The 16,243-nt window shown below is 40.4% G+C and overlaps 2 protein-coding genes across 2 annotated transcripts in view; one reads left to right on the forward strand and one right to left on the reverse strand.

Moving 5' to 3' along the window:
* LOC136106993 (enhancer of mRNA-decapping protein 3) overlaps nt 1-16,243 on the forward strand; it is a 361,619-nt gene that overhangs the window by 215,369 nt on the left and 130,007 nt on the right. The gene's annotated exons all lie outside the window — the stretch shown is intronic.
* TBC1D2B (TBC1 domain family member 2B) overlaps nt 1-16,243 on the reverse strand; it is a 29,059-nt gene that overhangs the window by 4,894 nt on the left and 7,922 nt on the right. Inside the window, exons 3-12 of the mRNA XM_065847416.2 lie at nt 13,314-13,479; nt 11,169-11,326; nt 10,186-10,412; nt 8,889-9,281; nt 7,661-7,771; nt 6,472-6,665; nt 5,479-5,973; nt 3,553-3,670; nt 2,929-3,114; nt 1,540-1,661 (exon numbers count right to left, since the gene is read on the reverse strand). Coding sequence (XP_065703488.1) covers nt 1,540-1,661; nt 2,929-3,114; nt 3,553-3,670; nt 5,479-5,973; nt 6,472-6,665; nt 7,661-7,771; nt 8,889-9,281; nt 10,186-10,412; nt 11,169-11,326; nt 13,314-13,479 — 2,170 coding nt within the window. The remainder of the gene's footprint in view (nt 1-1,539; nt 1,662-2,928; nt 3,115-3,552; nt 3,671-5,478; nt 5,974-6,471; nt 6,666-7,660; nt 7,772-8,888; nt 9,282-10,185; nt 10,413-11,168; nt 11,327-13,313; nt 13,480-16,243) is intronic.

A 16,243-nucleotide genomic window follows, 5' to 3' on the forward strand; every position in this document is an offset into this window, starting at 1 on the left:
ATTATGCATGTGGCTGTACAGACTTTTCTCTACTAGAGAGCTTAAACTTAGAAATTCTGTGCAAAATCATTTTCTAACCCATTCAAGATGTCCATGAATTCTATAAAAACAATATTTCTGATTTTTTCCTCTGCAACAAGATGACCTTTTGTCCATATCAGTAAAGATATCATTCACATGCTTTTGTATTGTTTAAATTGTGATGCTGTCAAACTTGTTCAAAAATGGTCTAATAAGAAATCACGTGTTTTGAATCCCACCTTGCCAGTTTCAGCAGACAAATGGACAGTCCCTGAGAAAAGAGACTGACAGACCAGCAGAGTGGGTTGTGTTGTCAGTACCCATGATGCTCTGAATTCTGGCCTCACCTGAACTCACCTCACCAATCTGCCAAAAACACCAGATTAGCTCATTTGGTTAGCACCAAGACAAGATATTTTCCAGCAATATTATAAACCTTTAAAATAGGTTATTTCAGCACCAGAGAGTTTAGACAGGAGAGCCGGGCCCTCATCTCCTTCACATAATTGGAAGGGTAGGCCAAACCTGCAGCTCTGATTAAGTATCAAAATTTGGTTCAGACTACATAAGAGCAAAAAACCTCAAGAGTTTTTGGAGAGGTTTCAGCAGAGGAAGCAACATCTGTTATCAAGGCTTTTACCATTTAAATCAGGTGCAGAACATTCTCCCTGTATCAGTCCTAGCAATCCTTTCAAAGCACAGAGTTAGGATTATTCGGTTTTTACTTCTCTCCAGTCAAAACTGTAACACTGAAAGTAAAAATAATAAATAGCCCTTGCAGTAGGAGCCAAAATATAAGCCTAAATTCATATGGAATGTATTATGGTAAAAACAAACGCTTCTGATTCCAGTATATGATTTTTGTAGTAAATTCTAATCAGTGAGTTGCAATACCTGTGCAAAACATTTTCAGACATTAAACCAATCGTGATATGACTTTTCTTTTTAAGATTAATCTGCTGCTCTACAGAGTCTGGAAACCAGCAACCTAAAAACAATAGACCCTAATTTACAAATTGTAATTCCTATGCAAAGATTGAGAAGAGAAGATTATCTTCTATGATTCAGTATATCTTAAAATCAGCTGGAGTTACGTTGGCATTAGCCTCTGCATTAATGACACACAAGAGATCCAAACCTAGTTGGGTCATAGCTCATGTTTTAAATAAAAACATGTAGTGGTTCAAGTATTAATCATAAGACATTTTACAACTGAAGCTGTATCCACATGCAGGGGGAGACTTCACCTATGGTTGAAATTCTTAAGTGTTGCTACCATGATACAAGTGCAAGACCAACCTGGCAAAGCAATCTCTATCGTATCGAAAAATTTAGAGCTTTGTGCTTTTGTCTCCACTAGATAAAATTACTCATGAGACATCTTACTAGTTACTTTCACCTCTAGTTGCTTTATGTCTAAATTAAGATCTAGATTAAAACAAAACAAAAAGAACCACAAGAGATTTCTCCATGCCCCACTACAAGCCTTTTAACCACACACAAGTTTGAGCTACTCACCTGGCATCAAGTATAGTGCGTGTGAAATATCGAAGGTACTTGAAAATGGACATCGAATCTTGCAGTTTTAAGATTTCCTCTTCTTTGTATTTAAAAAGCGCCAGGGCAAATCGGAATATTACCTGGAAGACACACAATGGTTGGTTCTTTCTAAGAACAGAATGCACTGATTCTCATTATAATCTATTAAAAACTCAAAGGAAAAGCATTACTTTTCCTGCAGGCTGTGTTTGAGCGATCTAATCACACCTCCCCCTATCTCCCCTCCCTGCTCTGTCCCACACTTCCAAAAGTTGCCAAAAATTTGTGTTGTGGCCTGTAACCAAGACAAAGTGTTCTGCAGTTCTATCCGGAACACAACACTGGGTTTATAGCATAAAAATTCTTTGAAGTTTGGAGTTGTGAATGCAGTTATAGGACAGAGATTGCTGACCCTGTTGAACACCTTTATTAAGTCACTTCAGAGCTACAATTTTTACTTTTTAAACAGGTTGTATTCTAACACCTTAAATTTTCCCAACACATTTGGGCACCAATGCTGAAGGGATTTGATACCAGTTTGCCAATCAACTTTGGCAAGAGCTGGAAGAAGTGTTATTATTTCACTTCATTCTGAACAGGCTTAAGTTGTGAACTTTGCCAGTTTGTACTGGCTGCCTTCACAAAATACCGTGATGCATAAACACTGATTTGAATGAACGCACAACCAAAATACCACCGTGTGTTAGAATGTGCAAGACGAGGCCAACAAGAAATCTAACACACACACACGGTTTTTGTCTACTTATAACTCTCCTGTTCCCTCCCTCCAATCGCCTACAACATCTGCTTTAGTGTTATTGTTGTGTTGGAATCCCATGATGTTTTTTTTCCTGCACAAATTTTATTTCACTGCAATTTCAAAGCATGAAACACATGAAAATTTTCACTCCCACCCCTTAATTTATGAGATAAGAGCCCAGATAGCCATTGTTTGTCGGCTGTACTTTAAATGTCTGCAGAAAGAAAAGAAAGAGTTGCTGCAGAGAAACACTAAATAAACATCAGCATTTGGTTACAGCTCATTTTTACACCTTCTCAATACTTCCAACTTCTGCCTCCACAGCACTGCCAATAGCTTTATTTTTCAAAGGTAAAAAACAATGGTGGTTGGGGAAAGGAAAATACTTCACCTTTAGAATCCTTCCATGCAACTCAAGCTTGTAACTTACACAGATAAAATGGAAAATGTCTTGACTGGTTATTTACACATTTCCTCCCCTTTTTTCCTACTAGTGGTTTTAACAGATGGGATTCTTGTTAAACAATCTACCGCCACCCTGGACTCCAAAAGACTACAGTATTTTGTTACTAAGTAACAAGTGAAAAAACTTAGCTCATTCAGTTCACCTTTGGTCCCTCGTACAGGAAGGAGTCCCAGATTTTAAAAAGGATGTCGCTGACCACGCTGTCCACAAACACCACGAGAAACCAGTTGAAAGTTATAAGCGTATAGTCAACTTTGTATTGTTCAAAATGAGCGTGCAGTCGTGGAAGCTTCTCGCTCATTAAATCCTTGAACACTCGCTGATCAACCTAAAAGAGATTACAAATTAACATTATTGCTCCTACGTTTTCCAACACATACGTGGCTCAAAGCAGGGCCATTAGCAATCTGCGAGTGCAAGTTTTTCAAGAGTTAACCACAAAATCCAGGGCTGTCTAGTGAACATTTGTAAGCTAGATCCACCCAAAACAGCCATGGCCACCCGAACGCGTGCTGCCCCACGTCAGGCTCATGGGGCTCCTGTCAATATTGTGATGCTAATGATCAGGAGAGGGGTTAAGGGCTGGAGCTCCACACAGGTCACCAAACAGTTACTTCAGTGTTATACTCCGAGTTCTTGTCCAAACAAGGGCCCTGGTGTCTGGAACTCAGCTCTGAAAACTCCATACATCCCCCAAAAAGGCCTATCAGAGAGTTTTAGGGCAAAGTTTTTGAGTAGCTGTAGTTTACAGGACCAGAGCACATACCTGAGATCCTAGCAGGGTCTTAGTATAATAATCACGAGGCATGAAAACTTCCACTATTGTTACTAGACACCAGAAAGCATCTTCCTGTTCCAAGTACAGAAGTGCAATTGCTACCAATCTGAAAATAGGGTTTATTTGGAGAAAAATATTATTATATTATCACAATGTGTATCAAAAACAATTACAATAAAGCCTCTGTTTCTGTTCAGTGGAGACAAATGTTTTAACAGGAGAGCACTGAACAGCAAAACTGTTAATGAAGTTTAAGATGGGGTAATGAGATGGTTTCTCAGCCACACCAAGTATTTTTACTCAGTTAAATAAGAAAACAGATAAAGGCAAAAGCAAAGTGATTTGTTAGAAGCCATTTTTCCCAGAAACTAAGGCAAAATAATTAGAAGATTCCAAGTCCTACATGTACTGCTTTGATTGCTAGACTTTTGTCTCTTTTTTTTTAAAGAGGAGAAAGAACAGATGGTTCTTGCATTTCACACAAAACTGATTTAAGTTCAGAAAACCCCTTTTTAGCAATTTTACTTTGTGTCCATTAAGATAAATGTAAGTGAATTTGGGGAAAAGAAAAAGCCTCAACATTTTTCAAGGACCAAACCCGTTCTAAGAGTTTCTTAAAGTAGAGAAAACAAAGACTGAGCAACTGCAGCATTCCTGGTTTTTCCCATTCCTAAGAACTGTGATTAAAGAAAAAAAGTCAGATAATAACTTTTTGTTGTCATAGCTGTTAGAATATGAAAGGTTACCTTGAATATTTTTCTCCAAGTAAGCTTGTTTTATTTCTGTATGCAAGAGGAGCTGTACCAACATGAACTGCTTCTGCTGTTACACAGCTTATTAAGGTGATCGCACTTTAAAAAGCTTAAGAGGACTAAAGCAAGGAATAAATATTTGGTTTTAACTTCTGCAAGTATACCCAAATGCGGAATTATTTACAGCAAAACCAAAAATAAACCCCAAAATGTCCTAGGGGGAAATAAGGCCAGGCAGGAAGTTCAAATTTAGCAAAAGCGTTTCTACCACCTCCTGGTCACCAGAGCCACAGCAAGAGCCCCGTGCCTCACACGTGGCTTGTGACGCAATGTGCTGCAAAACCTCCCATTTACCTGCACAACGTAACCACTCGGGAGGAATACCCAGAAAAAGAATGCTACTTCTTACTACATTATTCACTACCTCTGCTACTATCACCACCATCTCTCTAGTAGATTATTCCCTGCCCCTATTCTACTACTTCTTCAGTGCAGTTTCAAAGGATAAAGCTGCTCTGGTTCCAAAGTCTCTTACCCTATTCCAGGACCTGTATTAGCGCACAAATTGACATCTATAGTATCATATCATGGGGACGAGGAGGGTGTCAGACTAACAGACCCTCTTCAGAGAACATCTCCTTCTACTACAGATCTCAAAGTATCAAAACCATTTTGGCAAATGCCAGATGCAGCAACTTCAAGTTTTTCTTGGCTTTGCAACACAAGAATCATCCTTAAATTGATTACTGGAATTCTGACTGAAGACATCCCAAGGGAAATGCTGAGATTTGTGGTCTTAACAGTGCAAAAAGCTTTCAAGCACTTATTTCTGCTTGTTTAAAAAAAAGCCCAAAAACCTAACAAATTCTTGCACACAAAAGCAAAAAGATCCCCTATAACTGACAGGAAGACAACGTAAAACTACACTGCAGTAGCTCATTTCCTATGAGTTAATCTCAGTTCCAGTTCTTTTGCCAAGCTGATTTTACAAGTCTTCTGTTCTTTAAAAAATGTGATAGTTATTTATTTAAACGTTATAAATTATGAACGTACAATCCATAAGGCAAATAGCTGTCCAAAAGCATGTCGCTATACATGTGATTTGAAAGGCTCGCTGAGTGTTTCACTGTATAGTTATAACTCAAGATGTGCAAAATCTCACCTGTTGAGCCCTTGGCAATATCCTATATCAGGATTTCTCCATGAAAACGCCAGCAGCACATTTCGCAGCTTCTGGATTCCATCAGATGTCGGTGAGGAATAGTGTTTGTTGTTTGGCAAAGTTCTCAAGAGATCTAACTCAATTTGTTTAGATGCAGGATTTTGTTTTTCCAGAGCATTTTGAAGCAAGGTTTGGAAGTACCCAGGAACAGTGCTGTCCTTGAACTTCTTAACATGGAGATTGATGCACCATTTCCAGATCTTGGAACGATGTTCGTGTGGAATTCCAGACCGAATCAGATTCTTTAGTTCTACACAGCGTATCATCTCTCTATTCATCGTGCTCGCAAGATAGTTCTCCCATTTTACCCCTGCGGAGATCTCTCGATTTTCACTGAGAGAAAGCGATCTTAAGTCCAAAGCTCGTGATTTTGCTACTAGTTTCTCCTCATCATCATCCTCTGGGACCGTCTGAAAACCATATATATCATATTCACTGAAATGGGGGGGAAAAAGAATAAAGGCTTTTAGAAATGTGTTCAGTAGCCCTGAAACTCTCAAGTTCCCATCCTATAGTTACTTCAAATACCCCTCAAGCCACTCCCCAAGTCACTCCCCAAGTTTTAACAATTACTATTTAAACAAGTATATCCTTTATTTAATAATTATTTTTATAACCCCTATACAAAAGCCTTTGTGGCCATTCTCCAATATATATTATTACACAGATTAAGCAATGTATTTAAGATCACGGTCAATCTCACATGAACCCACCTCTTCAGTAGCTCACCTTCAGCAGCTACACGGCAACATTTGAGTCTAAGGTTTATATTGTGTCTCAAAATAATAAATGTATTTATACAGCCAGAAGGATGCTTGACGATCCTGTTATTCATGAAGGGAAATACATAAAAAACCCCAAATCCTGCAAATATATCCCCACTGTCTGTTTTCTAGTGTTAGAACCAGGCCCACTGAGCAAGGACCAAGTTACCTGACAAGGTGTGGTTTGAAAAACGCTTGTTCTGGTTGTTCACTGGTTTCTGCTTTCAAGGCATCCTCCAGTAACTGTGTGATGACTTCGCGAGCGGGACTCTGCTCCTCAGAACAAACAGGAGTTTTCATTTCTTGAAGCAAGATCAAGTATTTACTTTCTATCTGACACAGTTTGGCCTCCAAGCTTGTATACTGCAGAAAACAATATATAATAAGTCTTCAGAAACTTACTTTGTATTACACTTCTTAAAAAATATCATTCAATATTATTCTACTCGTTTCTGTTGCTTCGAAAGCTGCAAGAACAGTCAGCTTTACTTTCCATTTTTGTAGTGCCAGAAAACATAAAGCAACACTTACGTGCGGAAATTAAAAGTATATATGCATTTTATATACTACTGTTAAATTCTGTATACGAAGTTCTTGGGATAGAAACTTCAGATACCTGTGGCTTTTCACATATGTATTTTAAGGCAGAATAGTAGAGCAGAGGCTTTCTACCACATATGGAAAATCTGAGCAAGCTTTACATTGTACGAAAGACCACTCAACCATTTTGTGCTTTTAAAGTAACATCTTTACTCTATGCATGTTTGAACAAAAAACTTAAATGGAATTTTAAAGATATGAGTTAGGTAATAGTGTGTAGGAATTGTAAACACACAGCTCCATGCTGAAAATACAGCACTGAGACCTGGCCACTGTGTGCATTGTTTCCACAAAACTGAAAGCAAACCCTAACAAAACATAGCAGGTATCTTACTTTAGCTACGGATGCGTGCCTATTTTCATAAGCCAGGCAATGGAAATCTTCTTTATTTACCCACAAGTTCTCTATGCTGCAGTTCATTTATACAGAAACACCCTTCAAAGTTCCACTCGGTGTGCTGTGGTCATCCCTCACGCTCAGAAGGAGAAAGCTCTGCTCAGTGACACACCAAACCCTCACACGGCCTGTCTGTTGCACACTTCAACAAAATTACAGCCCCGATTCTGAGGAAACAATGTGTTCAGAAATGTTTTCTGTAAGGACTCAATTGGGGGGGATTTTTTGGGGTTTTTTAAGCTATCACATTTAAGTAATTTCATTTCCACTCCACAGTTACATTCCCGAGTAGATTTACAAGTGAATTTTTGAAAACTGCTTTAGACATTTCCAAAATGAGAACTGGCCATGTTAGTCTGACCTTTGCCTGCCATTCTCTCTCTCTTGCTTCTGCATTTCTTCGTAGGGCAGAAAGCTCCAAAATCTCCTTATTTAAAAATTTATTCTGGGTCTTATAACCCTGAAGATTGTCCTGTTGATAAAAAAAAAACCAAACACACACAAACTGGATTTTTAATAAAAATACCTTACAAACAGCCAGAGAAGCCCCATAGGTTGTACCACCAAAGAGAAGAGAAAGGCGGAGGAGAACGCAAGCAGAGTGGCCAGGGTGCTGTGCCAGAAGCACATCCCAGGTAGTACGCACAGTGGGGGCACGTGCCCCTTGGGTTTTTGTTACCCTCCCCAGTCCTGGTTTAAAGCACCGGTTTGATGTCTGTCCCCATACGAAAATACAAAGCCTTGGCAATAAGCTTCTTAACCCAATCCCCTCAGCTCCAGGCTGCACATATTACCTGGGAAACCTGAGGCTGTGGGATGAGGGAATGTTGGTGCCCTCCCAACAATCACAACACTCCCCCGCTCCACATCACCTACAGGCTCTGATCTGCTTTCTGCCAGCACCATGGATTTCTAGTTTCAATTTTATTTCCGAAAGCTTCCCATGCTCACATTTAGGGGAAAAAAAAGATGAATGTTCGTACATATTTTAAATGACTTGTATTCCAAATCCCTTGGAATGTTAATTAATTTATCCAAAGGCAAGAAAGCACGTTTAGAGTAAAGTGGGTAACTTCAGTAACTCCATTAAGAACTCCTTACACATTCACTGAGGTAGGTTAGAGAAAAAAAAAGCATTGATAATATCTGGAGCAGCATTAATAAAACAGGTTTTTATACACTTCCTCCTTGCCATTCCACATGCTCTTTGTTTCCTCACTTCTGATATTTAAAGAAAATTTAAAAAAATAAAAAGCAAGCTTTCTGGTTGTTTCCTCTATGCCTATATTTTCCTCTTCCCCTTACTTTTTCCCCTTCCTTTGATTACTCCTCCTCCACATCAATGATTATATGACTGAAAGCGTGGAACACTGTACTATAGATGTACAGAGCAGCTCAAGATACCCAAGTCCTGTTTAGATTAGCACACAACAGTTCCAAATGTAGTTTCCAAGCAGAGAAAGCCCCAGCTGAGGAGGAGCTTGGAGAACTGCTGTAGTGATCTCCCCAAACAGTGTACCAGACCAGAGAGGAGTTTTTACAGGCAGCAGAGATTTCCCCATCCACCAAGACAGAGACATTGCTCTTACTTTCAGTCTGTCCAGTTCCTGCAGTTCCTTAGTAATACAGGTGGCCGTGGAAGAATTTACTGCTCCACTTTGAGAGGATGTATTGTCCTCAGATTCACTGAGCTGACGCGAGAGTTTCATGATCACTTCATCTTTAGCTTGAATAGTTTCCATCAACATACCCAGCTGCTCATTGAGTTCTCCAACTTTACATTTCAGGTTCTTTACTTCCTGCTGGAGACTATCTTTTTCCAGATTTAACTTTTCAAGCTGGTTGTTGAGACCCAAAATCTGGTCATCTTTTTGGTGCAACAGCTCTAATTTGTCTTTGGGAACCCCTTCACAAAGGCGGCTTGCAAAATATTTATCATATTGGGAAGACCGGACTGTTTGCTGCAGAAGTCGCACAAGTTCCTGAGAAATTAAAAAAGCATATTGTAACAAAGCTTTTCAGTTTTGTAACTTATAAATCTAACGTCAAGCAAAAGAAAGCTTTAGAATGGATTCTGCATCTCAATCATCAGTTTATAGAAGATTTCAAAGTGGTGTTTTAAGGAAAAAAGGAAATGTATGACATGAGTTCCAGCAGGCTGGCACCTTACAATGACTGGCCTAGAAGGATGCATTAAATACTTCACTGAGCTAAGGATCCTGCCTAGAAAGGCTACAGCAGGTCTGGGAAGAGTAGCTGACAGCTGTGGCTCAGCAGTTACTTGGAAGCGAGAAAAGGGTCACTTGTAAGAAGCCCTATTGTAAGAGGATAAATAGGAAGAGGGCTTAGGCCAAAAAAAATTAAGAGGTGAACGTCACAGAATGGAAAAGGGAAAGACAACTAGTCGCTCTCTTACCTAACAGAGGCAAACAAAATTAAAGGAGAAAAAATATACACACTGCTTTGCTGAAAAGGAAGTCTTTGGAATCAGCCAAGTAATGAACTGACCTGTCACAAGAGAGAAAAGGAGTTCCTGTGGTCTTTGCAAAACGACATCATCAAGGTTCTGAACTAGAACATCTAACAATGCTACCATTTTCATCTTCTGTTCCTCCACACTAAAAAAGGACAAGTATCTTTGCTGATAGACAGCAAGCTAATGAACACTGTGCAAATGGAAGTTTTGCTCAGGGATCTAATCTTCAACAGACGTAAAACTTGGTCCTTCTTGTTTGAGGACTTTTTGGAAGCAAAGGTTCACTCAGCACCATTATTTTCTGACAACCAACCAGCTCTTCATGCAGTTAGATGGCCACAAAGGGCAAACTCACAATCACCTGCTATATCCATTGGATTTTTGCGCGCTTTGCCGGAAGGCTTAATTACCTTTTGGCTCAAAAGATCTTTCTTTAGCTTCTCCAGCTCTTCTTGCTGGCTTTGATACTTCAGCTGCAGCTCTGAGACCAGTTTGTTGCCGTTACCAGAACACCACTCAGTCGGGGAAGAGTCGCTGCTGTTCCGGTGTTTGCTTGATCCAATCATGTCTTTTAACGGGCGCCTTGTTTTGTGTGGGATGCGGCCAAAATCGAACGGAAAAGCTGAACTAGCCAGTCCTGCATAAAACAATTTCTTCTAGCTCAGTTCACTCAGTAAAAGGGTGTTTCAAAACATTCAGATTTCCTTTGAAAAATATGGTCATTAAAATTAGATTCTAAGCAGCATTTAAACAGCCCAAGACAATAGTGTTAAACAGGTCCCATTTTCCAAGACGCTTCCGTTGGTGGGAAGAGTGTCCAGCTCAAAGTCTCCTGCCCTCCCAGAAAAAAGATTTAGCTCATAAATTAATACTTGTGCAATAAGATGAGAACTTTACATTACAGAACATAAAAGGTACCCCTAACTACAGCAAAGTCAACTTTGCTTCAAATGATTAACAGCTCAGAAGTGATCAGAGCAAAACCATCACTGATTTCACAGTGTACTGCACTTGTAAGGCATTCAGTGTAAGGTTTCACCGCCATCTCTATAACCACGGGAGTGTTTTTGGGGAGAAGGATGTTTTCTAACAGATTACTCAGTTGGATGGTAGCTGAAGTGCTCTTGAGGAGCTGTAAAATACTGGCAACGTGCTTAGGGGACCTGAAACAGTGGACAAGGCAGCTTCAAGCTGATTCTATTTTATCTGAATGCCAGGGGATGCTAAACACATCGTAAAGAAGAAACTTAAAAAAATAACAATTGACAGAGCTCTAGATGTGGTTTGTGAAGAAAAGATAAGCTTCCACTTATTTCCTGGAGATGCCCACAGCACAGTACACTATAGTACAGAAGGTAAGGCGTACGCTGCCCTTCCCTCCTCCCGCTTGTACCTTTACTTCCTTCTGCCACGGGTTTTCTCTTCTCTTCCAGGGCCATCGAGTCCTCCAAGTCTTTTGGGGTTGGATCCAGCAATTCCCACTCTTCGGTGGTATAAAATATGCTTTTGCGGTTTTCATTATTTCCTTTTCTTAAAGAGGACATTGAATTTCTGTGAAAAAGACACCCAGGAGAAGTGACAAACATTTCTCCACTTTGCATTCCTTTTATACAGGGATTTTGAGACAACCACTGCAGTTGAAACAGTGCAAACTAAAAATCAGCTAAAACACAGACAAAACCAACACCAAATAAAAGCTCAAGGAAAATAAAGCATACCCTACTAAATAGCAACCCGCTATCAATAGTGTTATGCTTCAAGAACATTAACAGGATATTGATATCTAGGAGACCACTATGGTCTTGTGTATGTTTTATCCTTGTTTTGGCAGTGGGGAAAAAACAAACAAACAAAACAAAATTAAGACTTAGAAGCAGCATCTCTTTATTGATCAGTTATTGTAGCTTGGAATTTTAGGACAGCTGCCAAGCATTAAACAGAACAGCATGCAGTCAACACACATGTGTGTTATAGTTTCATGTTCTGGATTAATGTCAAACTTGGGCTCATCCCAGAGACCTGCTGTAGCTGAACCGCTGACGACAGGCTCCTGAGCAGCTCTCCTTTCCTAAGGTGGAACGTTGCCAATCCTCTGCAAGGCCATTTCAGAGGCAACCTCTAAAGTCCAGCCAGATAACTCTATAGAAGAACAATACGTTTCACGAGCAGGATGAGATCGCCCTACCCAGCTTCCCCCACAAACACCATGCAGTCAGAAACGCTGAAGTCTACACTAATGTCCACAAGTATTAATGTAGCTCAGAATTGTAAAGTCTGAGTTCAACTGCAGAAGGAGATTCTATATCAATCCATTTGAATTCATTTAATATTTTAGGTATGAAGTTGGAAATATATGTAATATCTCAGCATTTTGTACAGTCTGTGTAAGATGGAGGCCCACAAAGATGCTTTCACTCAGCCACATTCTCTTTTCTTACTCTTCAAACCTTAAGCAGAAAGTAACCCATATTATACATTCAAAATCATTTGATGACCCCAAGCCATCAGGAGCAGAGCTATACAGAGACACGCCAACTCCTGAATATCATGCTATGACATCTGCTGCGCCAGTGCCACCAGAGCATTTCCCTCCATCCAAAAGCGCCTCCCAGCCCACAACTCCACTCTGGCCTTTCTGCTCCGCTACAACGAAACACTAACACAGGCCAACCAGGCAACACAGAGAACTTTGCCCTGACGCTGCCCTTCCAGCTACATCGCCCCAAAGCAAATCATACACAACTCAGGAAAAAAAAATTTAAAAATAATCAAGAGCAATTTTTTTAAAAGTTAGAAACACACTTTCAAGTATATAGGAATTCACCTAACAGAAGTTGTTTCATGTTATTTTCCTTCTATTATGACTAAATTTAAGTTCTATCAAAGCAAAGTGGCTACGCAAACCCAAGAAACCACACAAGACTACCAGTTTAAACAGGACATGTAGTAACAGGATTTACATATTCCTTAATCCAGCCATAAAAAAACCAAAACAAGACACACCACAATGCCACTTTGTAACCTCTCAGATCCCTCTGCTTAACAGGAAAGCTTTAAAAAGAATCTGTTTAACTCAGCACTGCTGATGAAACCTAAGAACAACGTTTTACTCGCAGCTTGAGAGGGATGTGGTCTAGTTAAGCAAAGCTACGCCTCCGCTTTGTAACTGCTTTGCGATCTTGGAGCAGACACAGAAGATTCCACTATGTGGGCAGAGCAAAGCATGGAAACATTTCGAAAGAAACCGTACACAGGAGAGCTGAAAACCAGTAGGACTGCTTTCCTTAAAGCAATTAATACTAAAGAGTAAACTCATTAAGCATGAGAGGTAAGATACAGGTTTGTTGTTGTTCAGAAGGGGTCTGCCACATTTTTGCTCAGGAATTCAAACTATATTGATTTCAAATCTGCGCAATGTGCTTTTTATTTTTTAAGAAGAAAATGAAGAATGATTTCTATCGTTTTAATTTTCATCTTTCAGCAGGAAATATCTCTGCCAGCAACTACGATAACTCTTTCTCCCACATCCCCAACTTACTTGATTTCGGTACTCCATTGCTTAAGCGAGAAATTGATGGCACTTGGATGGACTGGTGCAGGTTGGGAAGCTGCTTGTTCCCCCACCAGGTCTGTAGGAGACGTCTCCACAGCTAGAATATTTCTAGCTCTCTCCGCTGAAGCATTTTGACTGAGGGTACTCACATCTATTAAAAAAAAAAAGAGAGGGAAGGAGAGAAAAATAGGTAAAACTTTCAGTAAGTGAAAGAATAGTGGCTACATAAAGTCATATACTACTAAGTCTGCTAGTAACGTAGTTAGGTTTTTACTTTAAATTGCAACATAACTTTACAAAATGCTCTGTTCAAACAAACTTTAACAATAGTAAAGTGTTTTCCTCAGTGAACTCTCACTGCAGCCCCATACTTCTGATAACAGGACTCAGGTGATGCTCACGAAACATTATTTCATGAGTGATTTACAATCTCAATCAGCCAGTATTGATTCACCTAGCTTAAGCAGCTATAAAGACGCAAAAATGAAAGTGGATTAATTATATTAATCCACCAAACCACCTTGTGAAACAAGTTCAGGTCTATCGGAACTCAGGAACAGGGTCATAAAAATACTGTGACCCAACTTTCAGGGTGTGATTCATTCTAAAAGTGACACAGGCCGTAGAACCTGCGGTATATATGGTACCTCTGTGTTTCCATTCCGCCCTCCTCCAGCAGGAATAGGAAATGCAGAGTACGGAATACACTATGAATAGCAAAAGCTTTATAGAGAAGCATAAGGTGGCCTCCTACAAACCCCCTGAACGGGCGAGTTAAAAACAAGCCCAAATGTAATTTTCAGACCCTTCTCTGTATCATTCACAAAGTACTGAAGTGGATCAAAACATTTTGAGAACATGCTCAGACTTGATTCAGCAGTTACATCGGTAAATAACACACTGGATGGGTTTCTGACTTAAATTATTCTTTGCCAGAAGGGAAAAACCCTGAGAAATCCTGGTTTATCACTGTTTAACCCTGTTTTATCACTGGTGAGCCTTTCAGTCTTTGTTCTGAGGTTTACTTGGCAGCAGCAGCAAGATCATCTTTAAGCAAGCTGCACCCTCCAGTTGCTCAGCAGATGGTTACTTTATTCAGCCCATATTGAAGATTAGAAGTAGAAAGACAAAACATTTTGTGATAGCAAATATAAAAGACCATTGAGGCTACAAATCCCTCAAACCCTTGAAAATGGTATCTGAAACAGAAGTATATCATCTTTCTACTCTAAGTACAAACTACATTGCCTTGACTTATTTTATGAATAGTGCTGATAGAAACTTCTTCAGTGCCTTATCAGACAAACTCAATTCCAGATTCTTCTGGACCCTGGCTGTTTGAGTTGAACAAAATTCAGCCACGATACATCAGATAAAAACTGATTTTTTAAATCAGATTCACTGTCTAAAAGAGGAAAAATAACACACTGTCTAAAAGGGGAAAGGTAACAGAATAGGTTTCAACTAAAAAAATACAAGCACCTCCTCCAAAAAAAAAAAAACCCTGCACCAAAACCTTACATGGACCCAAAACCAGGCTGGAATACTAACATTCTGTTTTCATACCTAGAGCTTGCTTCATCTGCTAGCTGCAGGATTTGACCAGACTATGTTGTACCTGACACCCTGCTTACACCAGCCAGCTGACCATCAGAGGTCTGCACTGCACAGCAGATACAGCTCAATAATGCGGTTTAACTGCAGGCTGGCCCTGCGAGGGACGGGTCTGCTCAGCCCATGTGTTTTATTTTGATGTGCCTTGCTCTGGGTTTAGCAACAGTAATAAAAAAAATAAATAAATCACTTCAGCTTGCTGATCCGGCACACCCCTAGCAATTGACAAGACAGGAAAATGTCAGATCGATGATCTAAAGTGACTGGATTACGATTGCTAGGTCTCATGCAGCACAGGAGTGAGGGAACGGTATCTACACAGACCGCACAGACAGCAGGTTCACTTCACGTTGTACCTGAGCTCTGGGGGAAGCAGCACAAACAAGAACAGCGATTTGGGGCCAAGCTGCTTATTATAGTTGACCTGATTCAACACTTTGCTGCCAAAAGAGGGCAGCCCTGCCTACTGCTTTACTCTACCTTCCCATTCTTGGCCACTATGCCTTGTTCCCTCGCTTTCATCAGCTCTGGAAACCAGCTGATTGCATAGTAAATATATTCCACTCATCAACCTAGCAGGAAAGAAAATCGAAACAAAACAAACCAAACACATACACAACCACACACACCCTTTTGGGGTTTTTTTGCTAACTTTTGAACTCAACCAACTCAGCGCTAGGTCAGACACCACAAAATGCAAAAAGGTAGACTTACACAGCAGGGAATAAGAGGCTAAAAATGGAAAGGCAAAGCTTTGAAAGAGCAAAATCCTTTTCCCCTTTCCAGCACCTGCAAGCTGTTAGATCTTTGCACAACAACACACTTATTCTTGCAGCATATAGCTTGAGAACTTGCTAAGCAGATGCTCTGCTGCCAGAAAGGTGGTCTCAAAACACCCTTGTTTGCATTCCCAACAATTCTGGTGGGCTAATCCCGGCACTCAGCTGTCCCTGCAGTAAATCCCTTTGGGAAGCTACACTGGGTAAAAACTAACGTGAAGAAAAAGAGGTTTCATGCCAGTTGCACTCCCTGCACCAGGGTAAGGAGATGCGAGACCAGCGGCAGTGCCAGACCAAGGCAGAGAGCTGCACATTTCTCTATGTAGCAACTCGCTGCTGGGCTGCTGCAGCCGAAACACGGAGCTGAGCCCTGCAGAAGCACACGCTCCGAGGCAGCTGCGGGCAAGCGAGCGGCCGCCAGCAGACCTATCTCAGAGGAAAGCAGTCAACTGGGTTAGAGGCCGATTCTGCAGCTGGGGGTGGGCAGAGCACGGCAGGGAGGAGGATGGTTTAACATTTCTA

The sequence above is a fragment of the Patagioenas fasciata genome, chromosome 12 (assembly GCF_037038585.1).
Source record: "Patagioenas fasciata isolate bPatFas1 chromosome 12, bPatFas1.hap1, whole genome shotgun sequence".
NCBI lineage: Eukaryota > Metazoa > Chordata > Aves > Columbiformes > Columbidae > Patagioenas > Patagioenas fasciata.